The sequence below is a fragment of the Carassius auratus genome, chromosome 12 (genome assembly GCF_003368295.1).
Source record: "Carassius auratus strain Wakin chromosome 12, ASM336829v1, whole genome shotgun sequence".
In the NCBI taxonomy this organism is placed as follows: Eukaryota; Metazoa; Chordata; class Actinopteri; order Cypriniformes; family Cyprinidae; genus Carassius; species Carassius auratus.
In genome coordinates, this window is record NC_039254.1 from 20,816,729 (window position 1) to 20,834,143 (window position 17,415).

General features: G+C 37.4%; 1 protein-coding gene across 2 annotated transcripts in view; it reads left to right on the forward strand.

Moving 5' to 3' along the window:
* LOC113112124 (potassium voltage-gated channel subfamily H member 4-like) overlaps positions 1-17,415 on the forward strand; it is a 44,235-nt gene that overhangs the window by 16,538 nt on the left and 10,282 nt on the right. For both annotated transcript variants that reach the window (XM_026277571.1, XM_026277572.1), the window contains exons 8-9: positions 3,801-3,995; positions 8,051-8,250. In XM_026277571.1, coding sequence (XP_026133356.1) covers positions 3,801-3,995; positions 8,051-8,250 — 395 coding nt within the window. The remainder of the gene's footprint in view (positions 1-3,800; positions 3,996-8,050; positions 8,251-17,415) is intronic.

Genomic DNA, 17,415 nt, shown 5'->3' on the forward strand with positions numbered 1-17,415 from the left:
CTCGCCGTCCACTTTTGTCAGATTCTATAACTTGGATATCCTGACCTTGCATGTTCGGGGTCTTTCGGTTTGATACGACGGCCTCTAGCAGACTCCGTCATCATACCACCTCCAGGGAGCTAAGTCTTGTCGTTCCCTACCGTGGCACGGCGCGGTTGAATTCGTTCCCCATACGCAGTATGAGTGAAGTATCGAAAGGGAACGTACTCGGTTACGAATGTAACCTCGGTTCCCTGAGATATGGAACGAGTACTGCGTTATATGCCTTGCCACGAGGCTGCGGGTTCAGTGTCGCCGCTTCAGTTGTATGACCTGATTTCCTCTGGCGATTGCCTGCTTATATATCCATTCGACCCCGCCCATTCTGGCGGGCTTTGGCGCGCTGCATCGCCACAGGCTCGCCCAGCTACGCAGCGTTCTAATTGGTTTAAAAAAGTTTACAGATTAAGCCAATGGCAGTGCAGTTGCACTGCGTTGTTGAAAAAAGGCTTCAGTATCGAGGAAAAAAGGAGCTTTTCCCCATACGCAGTACTCATTCCGTATCTCAGGGAACCAAGGTTACGTTCGTAACCAAGTACGTTCATTATACTATGGGGCCGTCGAATGCTTGAGTCTGATGTTATTTTCAGGGAAACCCACGGTGAACATAATTCAAGGCAGCTCTCTTGACCGCATTACAGTTCCATATCACTTTGCATAGTTAACTGTAATAACGGTCATGCAGTTTGCACAAAAAGGTATTGTCAGCGCTTCCCTGACGATTTTATCAGTTAGCCTATAAAGTGTAGCAAATCATGACATTTCTCACTAGCAAGGAAATAACAGCGCTGTTTAGAGATGCACAGAGGTAGGCTAATTCACACAAGCTCTCTCTCTCTCTCTCTCTTTCTCTGTGTGTCTCTGTCTCGCTCTCTTTCTAATAACTTGATTAATAACTGCATTAGAATGCTATCAAGGGCTCAAGCCTCCATTACCAGCTTTAAAATTAAGTTTTGGAACTAGTAAAAGATGCGTCATTTGACTGTAATGAATGTGTGTGGAGCCAAAAATAACCCAAAATGGAGAACATTATATGAATAACCTTTTCCTTAATATTTTCCAAATATTAACCTTAAGAATGGTGTGTGCTAAAGGATGATCTTACATTAAAGTACACTTGTTTTGTGCTTTAGCAAACTTTAGCAAAATTATTAATAAGTTGTCTTCTTTTGTATAGCAGGAAAAGAAATTAAAAGACTAAAACCTGTGCAGGTGTTTAGCTAATCTAATTGTTTTGACAGTATTTCATTTTTTTAGATCTAGTTTCTTATTTTATTATGGTATTGCTGTACAAATGTGTCTTGTTCAGTTTTCTATGACCTGTAGGTATTTAGAGTTTTGGTGTTGGTTGTTTGAGTAAGAAAATTTTTATTTTGTGCCAAAACAAAGGAAAATGATCCACAAGTTTTCCCACATAGACAAGTTTTTAAAAAGTATTGAGAAATAGGTCCTAGAGAGTCCAACTCGACTTGGTGACTGTGTGTGCATTTCACAGTTAAGAGCGTGCAAGCTATTCATCAGTTTTTGGCAATAAGCTGGGGAAGAGTGCCTTGGAGTTGATGGTGGTTGTGTCTGCCATCATGCTGTTGGGGACTTTTGCACGAGACAAGATGTCTTCAGTGCTGGCTGAAACACTGTGTGCCTCAACACAACTAATTTCACAATAAATGTTGCCCCATATATTCTCCATCTCTGCACTTGCTCTTGTTGTCATTTCCTTGTCATTTGGAAATGCAACATGTGTCAGTCCTGTAAACAGACTTTTTGTACCACATTTGTAATAAGGAGCATGTATATACTTGTTGTAAACTGAACAGAAAATAGAATTTTGGTGGTTCAATGTTGAAAGCATTTTTTATATATATACAGTATTGTTCAAAATAATAGCAGTACAATGTGACTAACCAGAATAATCAAGGTTTTTAGTATATTTTTTATTGCTACGTGGCAAACAAGTTACCAGTAGGTTCAGTAGATTGTCAGAAAACAAACAAGACCCAGCATTGATGATATGCACGCTCTTAAGGCTGTGCAATTGGGCAATTAGTTGAAAGGGGTGTGTCCAAAAAAATAGCAGTGTCTACCTTTGACTGTACAAACTCAAAACTATTTTGTACAAACATTTTTTTTTTCTGGGATTTAGCAATCCTGTGAATCACTAAACCAATATTTAGTTGTATGACCACAGTTTTTTAAAACTGCTTGACATCTGTGTGGCATGGAGTCAACCAACTTGTGGCACCTCTCAGCTGTTATTCCACTCCATGATTCTTTAACTACATTCCACAATTCATTCACATTTCTTGGTTTTGCTTCAGAAACAGCATTTTTGATATCACCCCACAAGTTCTCAATTGGATTAAGGTAATATTAATTTTGTTGGTTTGGAACCAAGACTTTGCCCGTTTACTAGTGTGTTTTGGGTCATTGTCTTGTTGAAATAACCATTTCAAGGGCATGTCCTCTTCAGCATAGGGCAACATGACCTCTTCAAGTATTTTAACATATGCAAACTGATCCATGATCCCTGGTATGCGATAAATAGGCCCAACACCATAGTAGGAGAAACATGCCCATATCATGATGCTTGCACCTCCATGCTTCACTGTCTTCACTGTGTACTGTGGCTTGAATTCAGAGTTTGGGGGTCGTCTCACAAACTGCCTGTGGCCCTTGGACCCAAAAAGAACAATTTTACTCTCATCAGTCCACAAAATGTTCCTCCATTTCTCTTTAGGCCAGTTGATGTGTTCTTTGGCAAATTGTAACCTCTTCTGCACATGCCTTTTTTTTAACAGAGGGACTTTGCGGGGGATTCTTGAAAATAGATTAGCTTCACACAGACGTCTTCTAACTGTCACAGTACTTACAGGTAACTCCAGACTGTCTTTGATCATCCTGGAGGTGATCATTGGCTGAGCCTTTGCCATTCTGGTTATTCTTCTATCCATTTTGATGGTTGTCTTCCGTTTTCTTCCACGTCTCTCTGGTTTTGCTCTCCATTTTAAGGCATTGGAGATCATTTTAGCTGAACAGCCTATCATTTTTTGCACCTCTTTATAGGTTTTCCCCTCTCTAATCAACTTTTTAATCAAAGTACGCTGTTCTTCTGAACAATGTCTTGAACGACCCATTTTCCTCAGCTTTCAAATGCATGTTCAACAAGTGTTGGCTTCATCCTTAAATAGGGGCCACCTGATTCACACCTGTTTCTTCACAAAATTGATGACCTCAGTGATTGAATGCCACACTGCTATTTTTTTGAACACACCCCTTTCAACTAATTCAACTAATTGCCCAATTGCACAGCCTTAAGAGCGTGCATATCATGAATGCTGGGTCTCATTTGTTTTCTGAGAATCTACTGAACCTACTGGTAACTTGTTTGCCACGTAGCAATAAAAAAATATATGAAAAACCTTGATTATTCTGGTTAGTCACATTGTACTGCTATTATTTTGAACAATACTGTATATATTAATACATATTTGTAAATACAAATATTAGTATTGTAATTTTACTGTTGTACTGTGCAAATGGTTATAATTGTTATAAAATGTTATTATAATCATAATCATAATCATCACAAATAACTACACTATAAAAATAATTGAAAGGTGAATACCCTTAAAAGCAATTATTTCTGTTGTAAGCAGAATGTGTGTCTATGCAACATTATGAGATATTCAAATAACAATAACACTATATGAAAAAATAATTATCTTATGGGTTTTTGACATTAGTTTCTTTCTTTCTGTCAGGATGGCTACATGAGTTGGGCAGGCGTTTGGACAAGCCCTATTTGAACAGTACAGTTGGTGGTCCTTCACTTCGCAGTGCCTACATCGCCTCTCTGTACTTCACCTTAAGCAGTTTGACCAGTGTGGGCTTCGGCAATGTTTGTGCCAACACTGATGCTGAGAAGATTTTCTCTGTTTGTACAATGCTCATTGGGGGTAAGCAGTAACTTCCACATTATTCTAGACCATTTATTTCATTGAATTAGCTTTCTGGAATACCTGATTCTCATTTTGTTCGTTCATTCTCAGCATTTGTCACAGTTTTAAAATATTTAATAAGTGCTTACACATGATTTCTATTAATATGTACTAAATAATATGTCATATAACTCTACAGACAAATCCTCAAAACAAACACAAAATGCAAGATGTCACACATTGCTTGCAACACTTGTTTACACTAATTGCTTACATGTGTTTGCTGAAGTTTTGGTCACTGTCTCAATATTCCAAACACAAGGCACCAAAGACCAAACCAAAATTCAAAAAGCAAACACTGCAGTCAAAATATAGAACAGTTAGATATAGTTTTTTACAATCACTAGGACACATTTCTCAATACTTTTCAAAACTTTTCACACAATGAGCACAATAGCAGCCTGTATGGGCTAAACTGTGTGTTATCAATAATTGTTTTGGCACAAAATGCTTCTTTCCAATTACATGAATTTTCTTCCTCTCTTGGACACAAAAAATGCCAAAACTCTATTTACCTACAAGCCAGTGTGCACATTTACTTACTCTTTACAAAACAGTTACAACTTAAGCTCATAACTTAGCATAATAAAAAAATGAATACAATATTGAAATATATTATGAATAAAAATAAATTAATAAAAACATTTTTTTGACATAGTTGAGCCCCTACACAAGTGATAGTAATCTATACAAGAGCAAATGCGTTTTTACGAAAGCAAACATATAATGCAACCTAAAGTCATGTTTTATGAGTGAAGAATGAGATAATTTGAGACCCGTATGAAGTGTTTTGGTAGTTTTAGTGAATTTTGAATGTATAGTGGTGGCCAAAATTATTAGAACACTAATATTTTAACCAGTTAAAAAATGGTTTTAATTTACTTTTAACTTTTGCTGTAGTGTGTAAGTTGGAAATATCAGTTTACATTTACAAACATTAGTTTTGCCATTAATTGTAATAATCCAGTGAGATTTTCTGCCAACAGCCAATGCTCCACATAGAGATCTGATCTCATCATCATCCAGTCTGTCTGGAATGACTTGAAGAAACAGATCTAACTCCTAAGTGCCTAAAACAGTACTGTAGTTTGCAGGTTTCCTGAAGCATACTGGAGACGTACTGTGAACTGAACTGTTTGAGGAATTTAGAAAAAAAGTTTTGAGTAACATGTCCTAGCAATTGTAAAAACTGTTTCCATAAATCTCTCATTGACAAAAAGAATTTTTTTTTTTTTTATATATAATGCAGAGTAATAGATTACTATTTTACAGAGACACAAGATATATGAATTAACCTTTGTTTTTATTGACCAAATCTCGCATACAGTGCCCTCCACTATTATTGGCACCCTTGGTAAATATTAGCTGTGAAAAAAGATCTGCATTGTTTATCCTTTTGATCTTTAATTAAAAAAAAATCACAACACTCTAAACTTTCATTGAAGTAAAACAATTGAAAGTATTTGTGTGTGTTGGGGGGTGGGGGGGATCACATTGTAAAATAAATGTTTTCTCTAGTTCATGTTGGCATCAATTATTGGCACCCAATTATTGAAACATCTTTCCCCAAGATAACAGCTCTGAGTTTTCTCCTATAATGACTGAAGAGTTTGGAGAACACCTGATAATAGATCAGAGACCATTCCTTCATACAGAATTTCTCCAGTTCCTTCAGATTCAAAGCTCCATGATGGTGCTTCTACTCTTCAGTTCACCCCACTCATTTTCTATAGGGTTTAGGTCAGGGGACTGGTACGGCCATGGCAGAAGCATCATCATTTTGTGCTCAGTGACCCATTTTTGTGTTGATTTTATTTTATTTTATTTTAATTAGTTTGTTTTGTTTGTTTTGTTTTGTATTATTGTCCTGATAGAAGATCCAACCACAGCCTATTATAAGATTTCTAACAGTCAGGTTTAGATTTTTTTTTATTTTTTGGTACCTGATTGAATTTATTATGCCAACATGATATCCAGGAACCTCCGGCAGTAAAACAGGACCACAACATTAAAGATCCAGCAGTATATGTAACCGTGGCCATGGGCTACTTTTTATCCCTGTTTGTACTAAACCCATCTGGTGACTTTGCTGCTCAAAATTTGCTTTTTTTTTTTTCTCGTCTGACCATAAAAGCCAGTGGCATTTCAAGTTCCAGTCGTGTCTGACAACTGAGTTTATTTCTGGATGAGCAAGGATAATTTTTCTTGAAACTCTTCCGAACAACATCTCATAATGTTGTCTCAACTAATCTCTGCAGTTCTCCAGCTGTGATCCTTGGGGAATCTTTGGCCACTCAAACTCTCTTCCTCACTGTGCATTTGGAGGATATAGACCCAGGTCCTCTTCCGGGCAGATTTGTAACATCTTTAATTGATTGGAACCCCTTAATAATTGCCCTGATGGTGGAAATGGGGATTTTCGATGTCTTTACATTGGCTGAGATAGCTCAACGCACTGCAATTTAAGAAAACACATGCAAATTGAAAAAACACCAGAAAAAAAAAAAAAAAAACGTCTTCATCAGTTTGACAACACAAGTGCTGCAAATCCTCACAACACATGCAGATAATGAAACAAATGCAAAAAGTGTTGGACCCGGCTTGGATTTGTTTATCATGCAGTGGCTACTGGTCAGTGGAGTTGTTGGTGAACTGAAAGTTGAGGGTTTTTTTTCATGGTGTTTCACCATGATTCCTTTATCTTTGGGATATTATTAGCCTGAATAAGCTGAATAATTACATTATTAAATATAAAACTTTACTTAAGATGGCTAACTTTAATATCCTCAGCTAAATATAATTTCAAGGTTAATGAAAATAAATTTGCAATGCTTCATTAATTGATTCTTAATTTGCATGTGTTGTGAAGTATTTGCAACGCGTTTTGCTATATGCATGAATTGTCATGATTTGCAGCGCGTTTCGCTATATGCATGTGTTGTGATGATTTGCAGTGCGTTTCAATATATGTTGTGATGGTTTGTTGTCAAACTGATGAAGATGATTTCTTCATTGGCTGATGTTTGCATGTGTTTTCTTAAGTTGCAGTGTGTTGAGCTTTCTCGGCCACCGTATGTCTTTTCTTACAGCTACTTTCTATTTTGTGAAGCTCAACAATCTTGTTCTGCACATCAGAACTATATCCTTTGGTTTTACTCCCTGTGGGTGTATGTGGCCTATGTTCCTCATATTTATAATCCTGTGGTACAGGAACACATAGCTGGGCAATTTCATGCTCCTAGTCACCCTGATGTGCTAAAAAATACCCAATAATATTTAAATGTCATTGATGATATACTTCAAAAATATTTTACTCAATATAAATTCTAGGGGTGCCAATAATTGTGGCCAAGATGCATTGGAGAAAAACAATTATTTCATCATGAGATTTCCTCCCCACTTTCAATAATTTTACTTTAATGCTGCTGAATGAAAGATCAAAAGGATAAACAATGCAGATTTATTTTGCCAGTAGCCTTTGTTCATATTTACCAAGGGTGCCAATATTAGTGGAGGGCACTGTATGTTGATATTTTGATGAAATGACAAAATTAAGAAAAGCATAGCCATTCAGTAAATGTACTGAAAGCAAAAACGAAGGTGTAAAAATATTCCTCATATTACCTTTAGTAACTCAAATATACTGAAAATTAATCAGAATTTGTATGATTTCTATAAATATTTATAAAATGTTATATTTATAAAATGTACATATATTAACATTGTCTTCTATGATGTGAAACACAAACATCTCAGTTTATGTCTCAGAAAAAAAGTAAGTTAGAGTTTCCTCAAAACCTGAACACATTAAACAACAAAAAGTTCTCACCATACAGTATATACAAATCACTCGCCCCTTAGTCAGAACCTCAGAATTTTTAATAACAGCCACAAACTGGTTCACATACTTTTTTCCTAGAACTGTACCTGTTTACATGTTTCACATTTCACATTTAATATTAGACTGTTTATTACCTTTATTACTATTTTGTTGGATTGTTTCTCTGACACAGCTCTCATGCACGCTGTGGTGTTTGGGAATGTAACAGCCATCATCCAGCGCATGTACTCACGTCGCTCACTATATCACACGCGTATGAAAGATCTGAAGGACTTCATTCGTGTTCACCGGCTGCCACAGCAACTGAAACAACGCATGCTGGAATATTTCCAGACCACGTGGTCTGTGAATAATGGCATTGATGTCAATGAGGTGAGAAAGTGCTTGGCATTAACAAAACATTTTTTCATTTACATTTTATGTCAAATAATTTGAGTCTGTGTAGGGATATCGGTAACACTTTATAATAATAGGTATACACTAATATACTTAACAAATAATTTATGCAATCATCAGTTAATTCATCGTTTATAAACTGTAGTTAATACATTAACAGAATATATACAAATAGTGTGTTTTTCATTCATTGTCACTGTAAAGAACACAATTATTCTTGTTTAATTAGCTCATATATAAAGAGTTAGATAATGCTTTGTTGACTTATTAACCATAAATAGTTCTTACAACATATGATTGCAATTATAGGGTTAGTTCAACGGAAAATGAAAATGATGTCTTTAATGACTCACCCTCATCTCGTTCCAAACCCGTAAGACCTCCGTTCATTTTCAGAACACAGTTTAAGATGTTTTAGATTTAGCCCGAGAGCTTTCTGTCCCTCCATTGAAAATTTATGTATGGTATACTGTCCATGTCCAGAAAGGCAAGAAAAACATCATCAAAGTAGTCCATGTGACATCAGAGGGTCAGTTAGAATTTGTTGAAGCATCGAAAATACATTTACATCCAAAAATAATAAAAACTACAACTTTATTCAGCATTGTCTTCTCTTCCGGGTCTGCTGTGAGCGCATTCACAACACTGCAGTGTAGTGATGTCCGGTTCGTGAACGAATCATTCGATTTAATCGGTTTTTCTTGAACCAATTCATTAAAATATAACTGAATGGTTTGAAACGGTTCGCGTTTCCAATAAGCATTAATCCACAAATTCATAAGCTGATAACTTTTTTAACGTGGCTGACACTCCCTCTGAGTTAAAATAAACCAATATCCCGGAGTTATTCATTTATTCAAGCAGTACACTGACTGAAATGCTGTGAAGAGAGAATTGAAGATGAACACTGAGCCAAGCCAGATAACGAACGAAAGATTACATGAAAGATACACACGTTTAGTGAAGCTCAGTCCACTTAGGCTAGTGACAAATGGTCAAAAAGTGCTTTAGTTTTTGAGATACCCCTACCGGAGGTAGAACTAAACCCAACAATGTTTTTCCTCATCTCTAAGGTCTCCCATATATGAAATGGATTCTTGGCTAAAAATATTTTACTGCTAAGATTGTTAAATTAACTGATATTGTTATACACCCCCAAACCAATAAAGGATTAAAATATAGCCTGTCCGTATGGGAGTTAAGGCATATAAACTAATGCAGATCAATCACACAAGCTCTGAGAGCTTTGAAACTTGACATGTTTCTAGTCAGGAAGTTGCTTTAACTACTAGAAAAGACTGGATGTGAATATATTTATGTATGGAATAAATAGAGACATGTAAACACATACCTAAAATAAGCGGACATGCACAAATTTAATATCTATGCAGAATGTTTTCATTTACTGTGTGCTTGCTTTGCCTGGGATTATCATAGAAACATATATGATGGCTTGTTGGAAAGGTGGGGTTGTGCTGAATCCAGCAATACCAAATATGTAAATATAGCATGACAAATAGGAGTGTTCTGTCACTCAATGTATGAGGTGTCCAAAATGAATGAAAATGGAACACTGGCATAATTTAGTCTAAAGCCCATTATCAGTGGTGAGAAGAATGTTGACAAATTCATTGTTTCTGCAAAGTAACTTACATTAGGTAAGTGCTGATCTATATTTATGATACATTTAATAATGATACATTTCATAAGGCACAGTATACTATACAATTCATATGAAACACAGATCCAATTGAAGGTTAACATTGGAATGGAACAAATTTTGTCAATTTCATATTTTTTCACAAATCAATGCTATTGGTGAGTCCCCACGTGGTTCTATTATTTTTTAAAAATTATTAAACAATCTAAAGTGTTGAAAATAGATTGAGAGCAAATCTCTTAACTCCATCGGACACTTCAACTGTCTGAGAATCCTCGTAACTCCACCTCTTCTTCACTATTTTGTGTCCTCAGGATTAAAGTCGCAACGATTGAGAAATCCTCGTCGAGCAACACCTAAAGCAAGCTTTAATTCAAGTTTATTTGTATAGCACTTTTTACAATATGAATCGTTACAAATCTACTTTACAGAAAACGTTAACTGATTTTCTGTGTTAAACTATGATATCAGTTATTGATGTATTTTAAAATGTCTACTTATTAATAGGCTTATTATTACTAGGCTTATTATACGTGTGCATTGAAGTTTTAAAATGTATCTAATTTCTAATTCTACTTGTATTGAATTCAATGTTTTGGATACTGGCATTAAATTATTGTTTTTATTATTATTTTACTGACTCGAAGTTGGCACTGTGCATGTAAAATACCCCAAGTAGGCTAACAGGTTTTATTTATGGGAGAAAAAAGGTCTGTCTACTGGCGCCATGTAAGCCTATCTTTGCATAACTCTGTTTTTTTTTTTTTTCGCAATAACGAATGAAAATAGTTAGGTTAGATACATTTGAGTAGGCTTGTTTTGTTAAAAATCGATAGCTGTAATGCTTCGGTGCAGAAGGAAGCCTGTGAACCACGAAGGTAAGTTTGCGTGCAGATTAGGCTAATTCCCGCCTATTACAGCCTAGTCACCTCATCATTTTTTGGTTAACTATTGAAGCCTTATCTCTTGTCAAAAGGTTCAACGCGGCCGCCGACTTTGTTTGCGGCAGATTAATTTCCACCTTAATTTTTTAATTTTTCCTATTGAATGTTTACAGTGGTACGTGACATAAGCAGTTTCCAGCTCACCACGCCCTTGATACAAGCTACCACGCCCTTGGCAGTATAAAACCATCTTGTTCCATCAAAATCACTGTAGTGAGTCAGGAGTTAGAATTGCGAGTATTGAAAACGATTGTATCAGTTAGGATAGCTTCAAGTTAGCATAGATTTATTTACAGTGTTCAGTATGGTACGTGCTGGTTGCAACAGCACGGACTGTATACTTTTCCAGCAGACTTGAAAATTAGGCGCCAATGGTTGCATGCACTTGGCCTGAAAGACTGCGTGTTCCAACCTAGAGCTGGAGTGTGCAAATTACATTTTACGCGGGATTGCTTCTCCAACGCAATGGAGGTGGAAATGGGCTTCTCCACACAGCTCACACTGAAAATCGATGCAGTGCCTTACTCGGAGACTGGCCCCATTCTCTCTTGCGCGCAATGCGGGAGTTAAGACCGAAGTTTGAGTCAGCGGCTTGAATTGATATGGCTCAGGCCCTGGCCCTGTGTCCACAGACACCTCGACATCCTCCACTTCAGGTGAAGGTGGGGGAGAAAAGTCCTCTACTTCAAATGAATGCTCTGTTGCAAAGCTACTTGCGTCACTAGAGTCACTCTCCATTTTAGCGACTTTGACAGCAGCTGTCAATTAATCCGTCACTGCGGGTCTCAGGTTCATGCCGCACTCGCTCAGCCCCGCTCTCGGTTTCGTCCCCTCTATCTCCGCTGTGCTCTGCCCACTTTTCAGCATTTTCCAAATATAGCCAGTCGGTGGAGTCAGGCTCTGACCAGGGGTTTAGTTACCCTTTAAATCCTTATCTCTTGTCAAAAGGCTTGACGCGACCGCAGACTTGATGAACACTGCTGGCAGCAGCGACGTCTGTGTCCGTATCACTCTTATCAATGAGAGCGTAACCTCGTATCTCCCCGCTTCCAAGTCATAAATCCCGTATGTCTGATTAAACATGATTTTGGGAAAATGTTGTGTTAATGTTGGTATACAACAGTATATGATAGCAATATAAGGTATAATACCAACTTTTACGATACAATGTTTAATACAGAAGGTAATGGAAACTGTGGAGCAGAGGCAGAATCCCTTTGATCTTGATATCAAGTTGAAAGTGGTCAGGTTGCATCTGAGAAAGTTGCAAAAGAGCTCTCAAGCTTCCTCCAAGATGGTGCGAAGCACAATGCCATCTTTATGGAACAACGTCTGGCAAAATCAAAAAAGAACAAAGAGCTTCTGGGAGCCATAGAAAATAAACCAGTGTACAACCTTCAAGGACATGAAAACATCAGTTGGAGTCAGCATATCTAGAAAAGTCCACATGGACTCAGATATGCTCTTTCGAAGATTACTGGATGTCTCCAAAAAAAGAGAGGTGTCCATGGAGACTGTGATGTCTCACGAAGTCGCAGCTGTCCCACCCTCTTAGTTTTTTGATGATGGAAGCATGAAGAAGACAACAAAAGCTGACCTAGCCAAGAAACTCGATGCTGTTGTTGAAGGGACACATTTAGCTGCCAAATGTTAAAGAACCATCAGCATATATCATTGATGCCATGGATCTTCTTCAAAGTCTCAATGATTCAGCTTTTCAAACATTCAATGACCTGGGTGAGTGTGTCTTGAAAAAGATTGCAACTTTAATGGGAAAGGAAGGTAACAGCTGTGTCGTTATAGTGTTTGATAGATATGACCACCAACACTCAATCAAAGATCTTGAAAGCAAAGAAGAGGCACCAAGATGGGCATCTTTGCACCAACCTGGATGAGCTGAGGTACACACTAGTATCTACCACAGATTTGTCAGCAGCAAATCTACCCCCAACAGAAGATGGCTTTCCAGCAACATGTGCTGAATGACATGTACTAAATAGCAGTGTGGCGTCACAGCCACCTGGCCAAACCTCTTCTCTGGAACCCAGTTGGTAGAGGATGGAGGCTCAGAGAAGATGGGTGCATTAAATCTGTGATGTTCCAGAAGGCACCAGCACCTAAAGGAGTTAGAGACCTCACCCACCTCTACTGTAAAGACGAAAAATGCACCAATGCCACCAAATGTCAGTGTCTTTCAGTGGGCTTGACCTGCACAGAGTTTTGCTCTTGAACTTTCCCAGACTGTCCAGATATGACCCACTTTGCCAATGATGACAATGTGGATGAGTGACAGTGGTGTGTTGCAGTTGTAACATCAGGGGGGGTTGACCCCAGAATGGTCCAAGAGGGTCTGGCTGCAGGCTTGCACTTGAACTCTCAGACTTGCACACTCAGACACTTGCACTCTCAGACTTGCACACTCAGACACTTGCACTTCCGCTAGTGATATCACTTGCATTTTTTTTTAAATTACTTTTTGTTTGAATTTCCCAACATTTTATAACAGTAGCCAAGATGGCGAAGACAAGAAAAAAGAAATTAAATTACAATGTCACTTGCAATCGCTACTTGCACTCTCTGCTACCTGTGACGTCACTTGCAATCGACACAAATCGTGCATGTTTCCAATGGAGACAAGAAGCTGTGGTGGTGATTAAATGATTAAAACTAATTTAGTACTATAACGTACAGGGTCCTGCAAGAAAAAGACAAGACTGGCAAATTCGTGGCCAGAACGGCAGAAACTGAACATTTGCGCAAAGTCTCTCGCTAAGTGTAGAAAAAAACACTTAACATGGCTTAATATATTAAGATGTTATTAAATTATCAAATTAAATATACAGTTCATTAATATAATGAATATGTATATAGTATTTTCCTCACATACCTCAAAAAGTGGCATAACGGACTAAGATGATAAAGACCAAACTCAATATGCTTCTCTACATTATTAAAATACATAACTAATAGGTACATGCAAGAATGTGAGCCCAGAATAAACGCAACATGCAAAGTTTCACGTTAAGCATTTTTCCATAAAAAAATAAACTGTCTACAACTCGTTTATATCACTGTACTCGTCTGCTTACCTGTAAGGAGTTGATCCTTTTAAAATCACTTAATGCATTTCATAATGCACGTACATATTTTCTGGTCTGTATACATTAAGTCAACAACAAAAGACATATAGGCTAGGCCTACTGAATTGTCTTTATCATCTTAGTCTGTTATTAGGCCACATTAAAGGGATAGTTTACCCAAAAATCATAATTATGTTATTAATAACTCATCCTCATGTCGTTCCAAACCAGTAAGACCTCCATTTATCTTCGGAACACAGTTTAAGATATTTTAGATTTAGTCCCTCCATTGAAGCTGTGTGTACGGTCTACTGTCCATGTCCAGAAAGGTAAGAAAAACATCATCAAAGTAGTCCATGTGACATCAGATGGTCAGTTAGAATATTTTGAAGCATCGAAAATACATTTTGATCCAAAAATAGCAAAAACTACGACTTTATTCAGCATTGTCTTCTCTTCCGTGTCTGTTGTGAGAGAGTTCAAATCAAAGCAGTTTGTGATATCTGGTTCATGAACGAATCATTCGATGTAACCAGATCTTTTTGAACCAGTTCACCAAATCGAACTGAATCGTTTTAATCCACAAATGACTTGAGCGGTTAACTTTTTTTAATGTGGCTGACACTCCCTCTGAGCTCAAACAAACCAATATCCCGGAGTAATTCATGTACTCAAACAGTACACTGACTGAAGTGATGTGAAAAGAGAGATGAACACCGAGCCAAGCCAGATAATGACTCGTTCACGAGTCAAGAACCGGTTGCATCGGTTTTTGGATCACCAGTAGTTCTTTCGGACAGTTCGAATAAACCAGTTGAAGAAAACGGTTCACCGGGTCTTTTGCGCTCGACATAATGACGTCATTGGCGATGATTGCAAAGCCTTCGGTTTACCCGGGCTCATAACATTAGCACAGAATCAGTTCAGAATCAATCACCAAAAGAATCATTTCGGTTCAGACGCCCTGTGTGTCAGTCTGCTTCACACTGAATCACACATGCGCAGTATCATCAGCTCCTCGGTTCACGAATCAGACACGTCTGACAGAAACAATTCTTGACTCGAGAACGAGTCATTATCTGGCTTGGCTCGGTGTTCATCTTCACATCAGTTCAGTCAGTGTACTGTTTGAGTAAATGAATTACTCCGGGATATTGGTTTGTTTGAACTCAGAGGGAGTATCTGCCACATTAAAAAAGTTAACAGCTCAAGTCATTTGTGGATTAATGCGTATTGGAGACGCGAACCATTTTAAACAATTCAGTTCAATTTGGTGAACTGGTTCAAAAAGATCCTCTTACATCGAATGATATGACAAACTCCTTTGTTTTGAACTTTCTCACAACAGACACGGAAGAGAAGACAATGATGAATAAAGTCATAATTTTTGCTACTTTTGGACCAAAATGTATTTTCGATGCTTGACCTGACTTGACTTGACTTGAACTGACCCTTCTTATGTCACATGGACTACTTTGATGATGTTTTTCTTACCTTTCTGGACATGGACAGTATACCGTACACACAGCTTCAATGGAGGGACTGAGAGCTCTTGGACTAAATCTAAAATATCTTAAACTGTGTTCTGAAGATAAACGGAGGTCTTACTGATTCGGAACAACATAAGGGTGAGTTGTTAATAACATAATTATGATTTTTGGGTGAACTATCCCTTTTTTTGATTTGTTGTATGCGAGGACAAAGTTTGCGCATTGTGTTCATAGCCATCTGCTTACCTTGCAGTACTTTAAATAATAACTATATGTCATAATTGGTCTTTTAATTGAACTTAATGTACCTTAATACATTATGCCATATTAAGTATTTTTTTTTTCTACAGGAGGAAAACGCTTAATGAAAGACTTTGTGCATTGCGTTCCTATTCTGCTGTTCTGTGGCCACGGTCCGGGCTTGTCTTTTTCTTGCAGGACCATGTACATTATAGTAGTAGGCCTACTAATTTAGTTTTAATCATTTAATCACCACCACAGCGTCTTGTTTCCATTGGCAACATGCACGATTTGTGTCGATTGCAAGTGTAAGTGACATTATAATTTAGTTTATTTTTTCTTGTCTTCGCCACCTGGCTACTGTTGTAAAATGTTGAGAGATTCAAACAAAATGTAATAAAAAAAAAAATCAACAAAATAAAAAATAAAGACTGCAAGTGGTCACTAGTGGAAGTGCAAGTGTCTGGGAGTGCAAGTCTGAGAGTGCAAGTGCAAATCTGCAGCCAGACCCTCCTCGAATGGTGACCAAAAGCAGTTCATGTTCCAAATGGTTGCTGCTAGAAAACAAACTAAACAGCCTGAGAAGACAGGGCTCATTTCCCCAAAGAGTGTTTGTTTGTTTAGTTAGATTGCCATTTGTTTTATTTAAGAGTAATTTAATTTGTATTGTGTGAAGTTAAGTTATAGTTTTGTTAAAAAGTGCCATATGAAATATTTCATTATTAGATATATCTTATATTTGAATTTGTCAACATTCTTCTCACCACTGATAATGGGCTTTAGACTAAATTATGTCAGTGTTCCATTTTCATTCATTTTGGACACCTCATACATTGAGTGACAGAACACTCCTATTTGTCATGCTATATTTACATACATTTACAACCCCACCTTTCCAACAAGCCATCATATGTGTTTCTATGATAATCCCAGGCAAAGCAAGCACAAAGTAAATGAAAACATTCTGCATAGATATTAAATTTGTGCATGTCCACTTATTTTAGGTATGTGTTTACATGTCTCTATTTATTCCATACATAAATATATTCACATCCAGTCTTTTCTAGTAGTTAAAACAACTTCCTGACTAGAAACATGTCAAGTTTCAAAGCTCTCAGAGCTTGTGTGATTGATCTGCATTAGTTTATATGCCTTAACTCCCATACGGACAGGCTATATTTTAGTCCTTTATTGGTTTGGGGGTGTATAACAATATCAGTTAATTTAACAATCTTAGCAGTAAAATATTTTTAGCCAAGAATCCATTTCATATATGGGAGACCTTAGAGATGAGGAAAAACATTGTTGGGTTTAGTTCTACCTCCGGTAGGGGTATCTCAAAAATTCAGGGGCATTGTCACTAGCCTAACTGTCGAGCAGATGTTGCAGGCAGAACCCAGGTCAGGTCTGTAGCAGGAGAAGAGGTTAGATTCCTTGAGAATTCTTTAAATTAGATTATGCCAGCACACAGAATAGCCAGCTATAACAGCATGGTGTGCTGATATGGCAGCTACACAGTTTAGGCATTGATGGGTTCAAACCAGCATCCATCCACTGTTGAAATGTAAAAACTGTATTTCAGAGCATAGTGCCATCTAGATAAACCACCTCCTTGCCAACTAAGATAAGCCATGTGATCCTGGGAAGCTCTGCTAAGTGACAAAATGTAGGCTCCATATCTCTGACTGAGGATGTCAAGGTTCCTCTTCAGCAGTTATTCTTTAGAT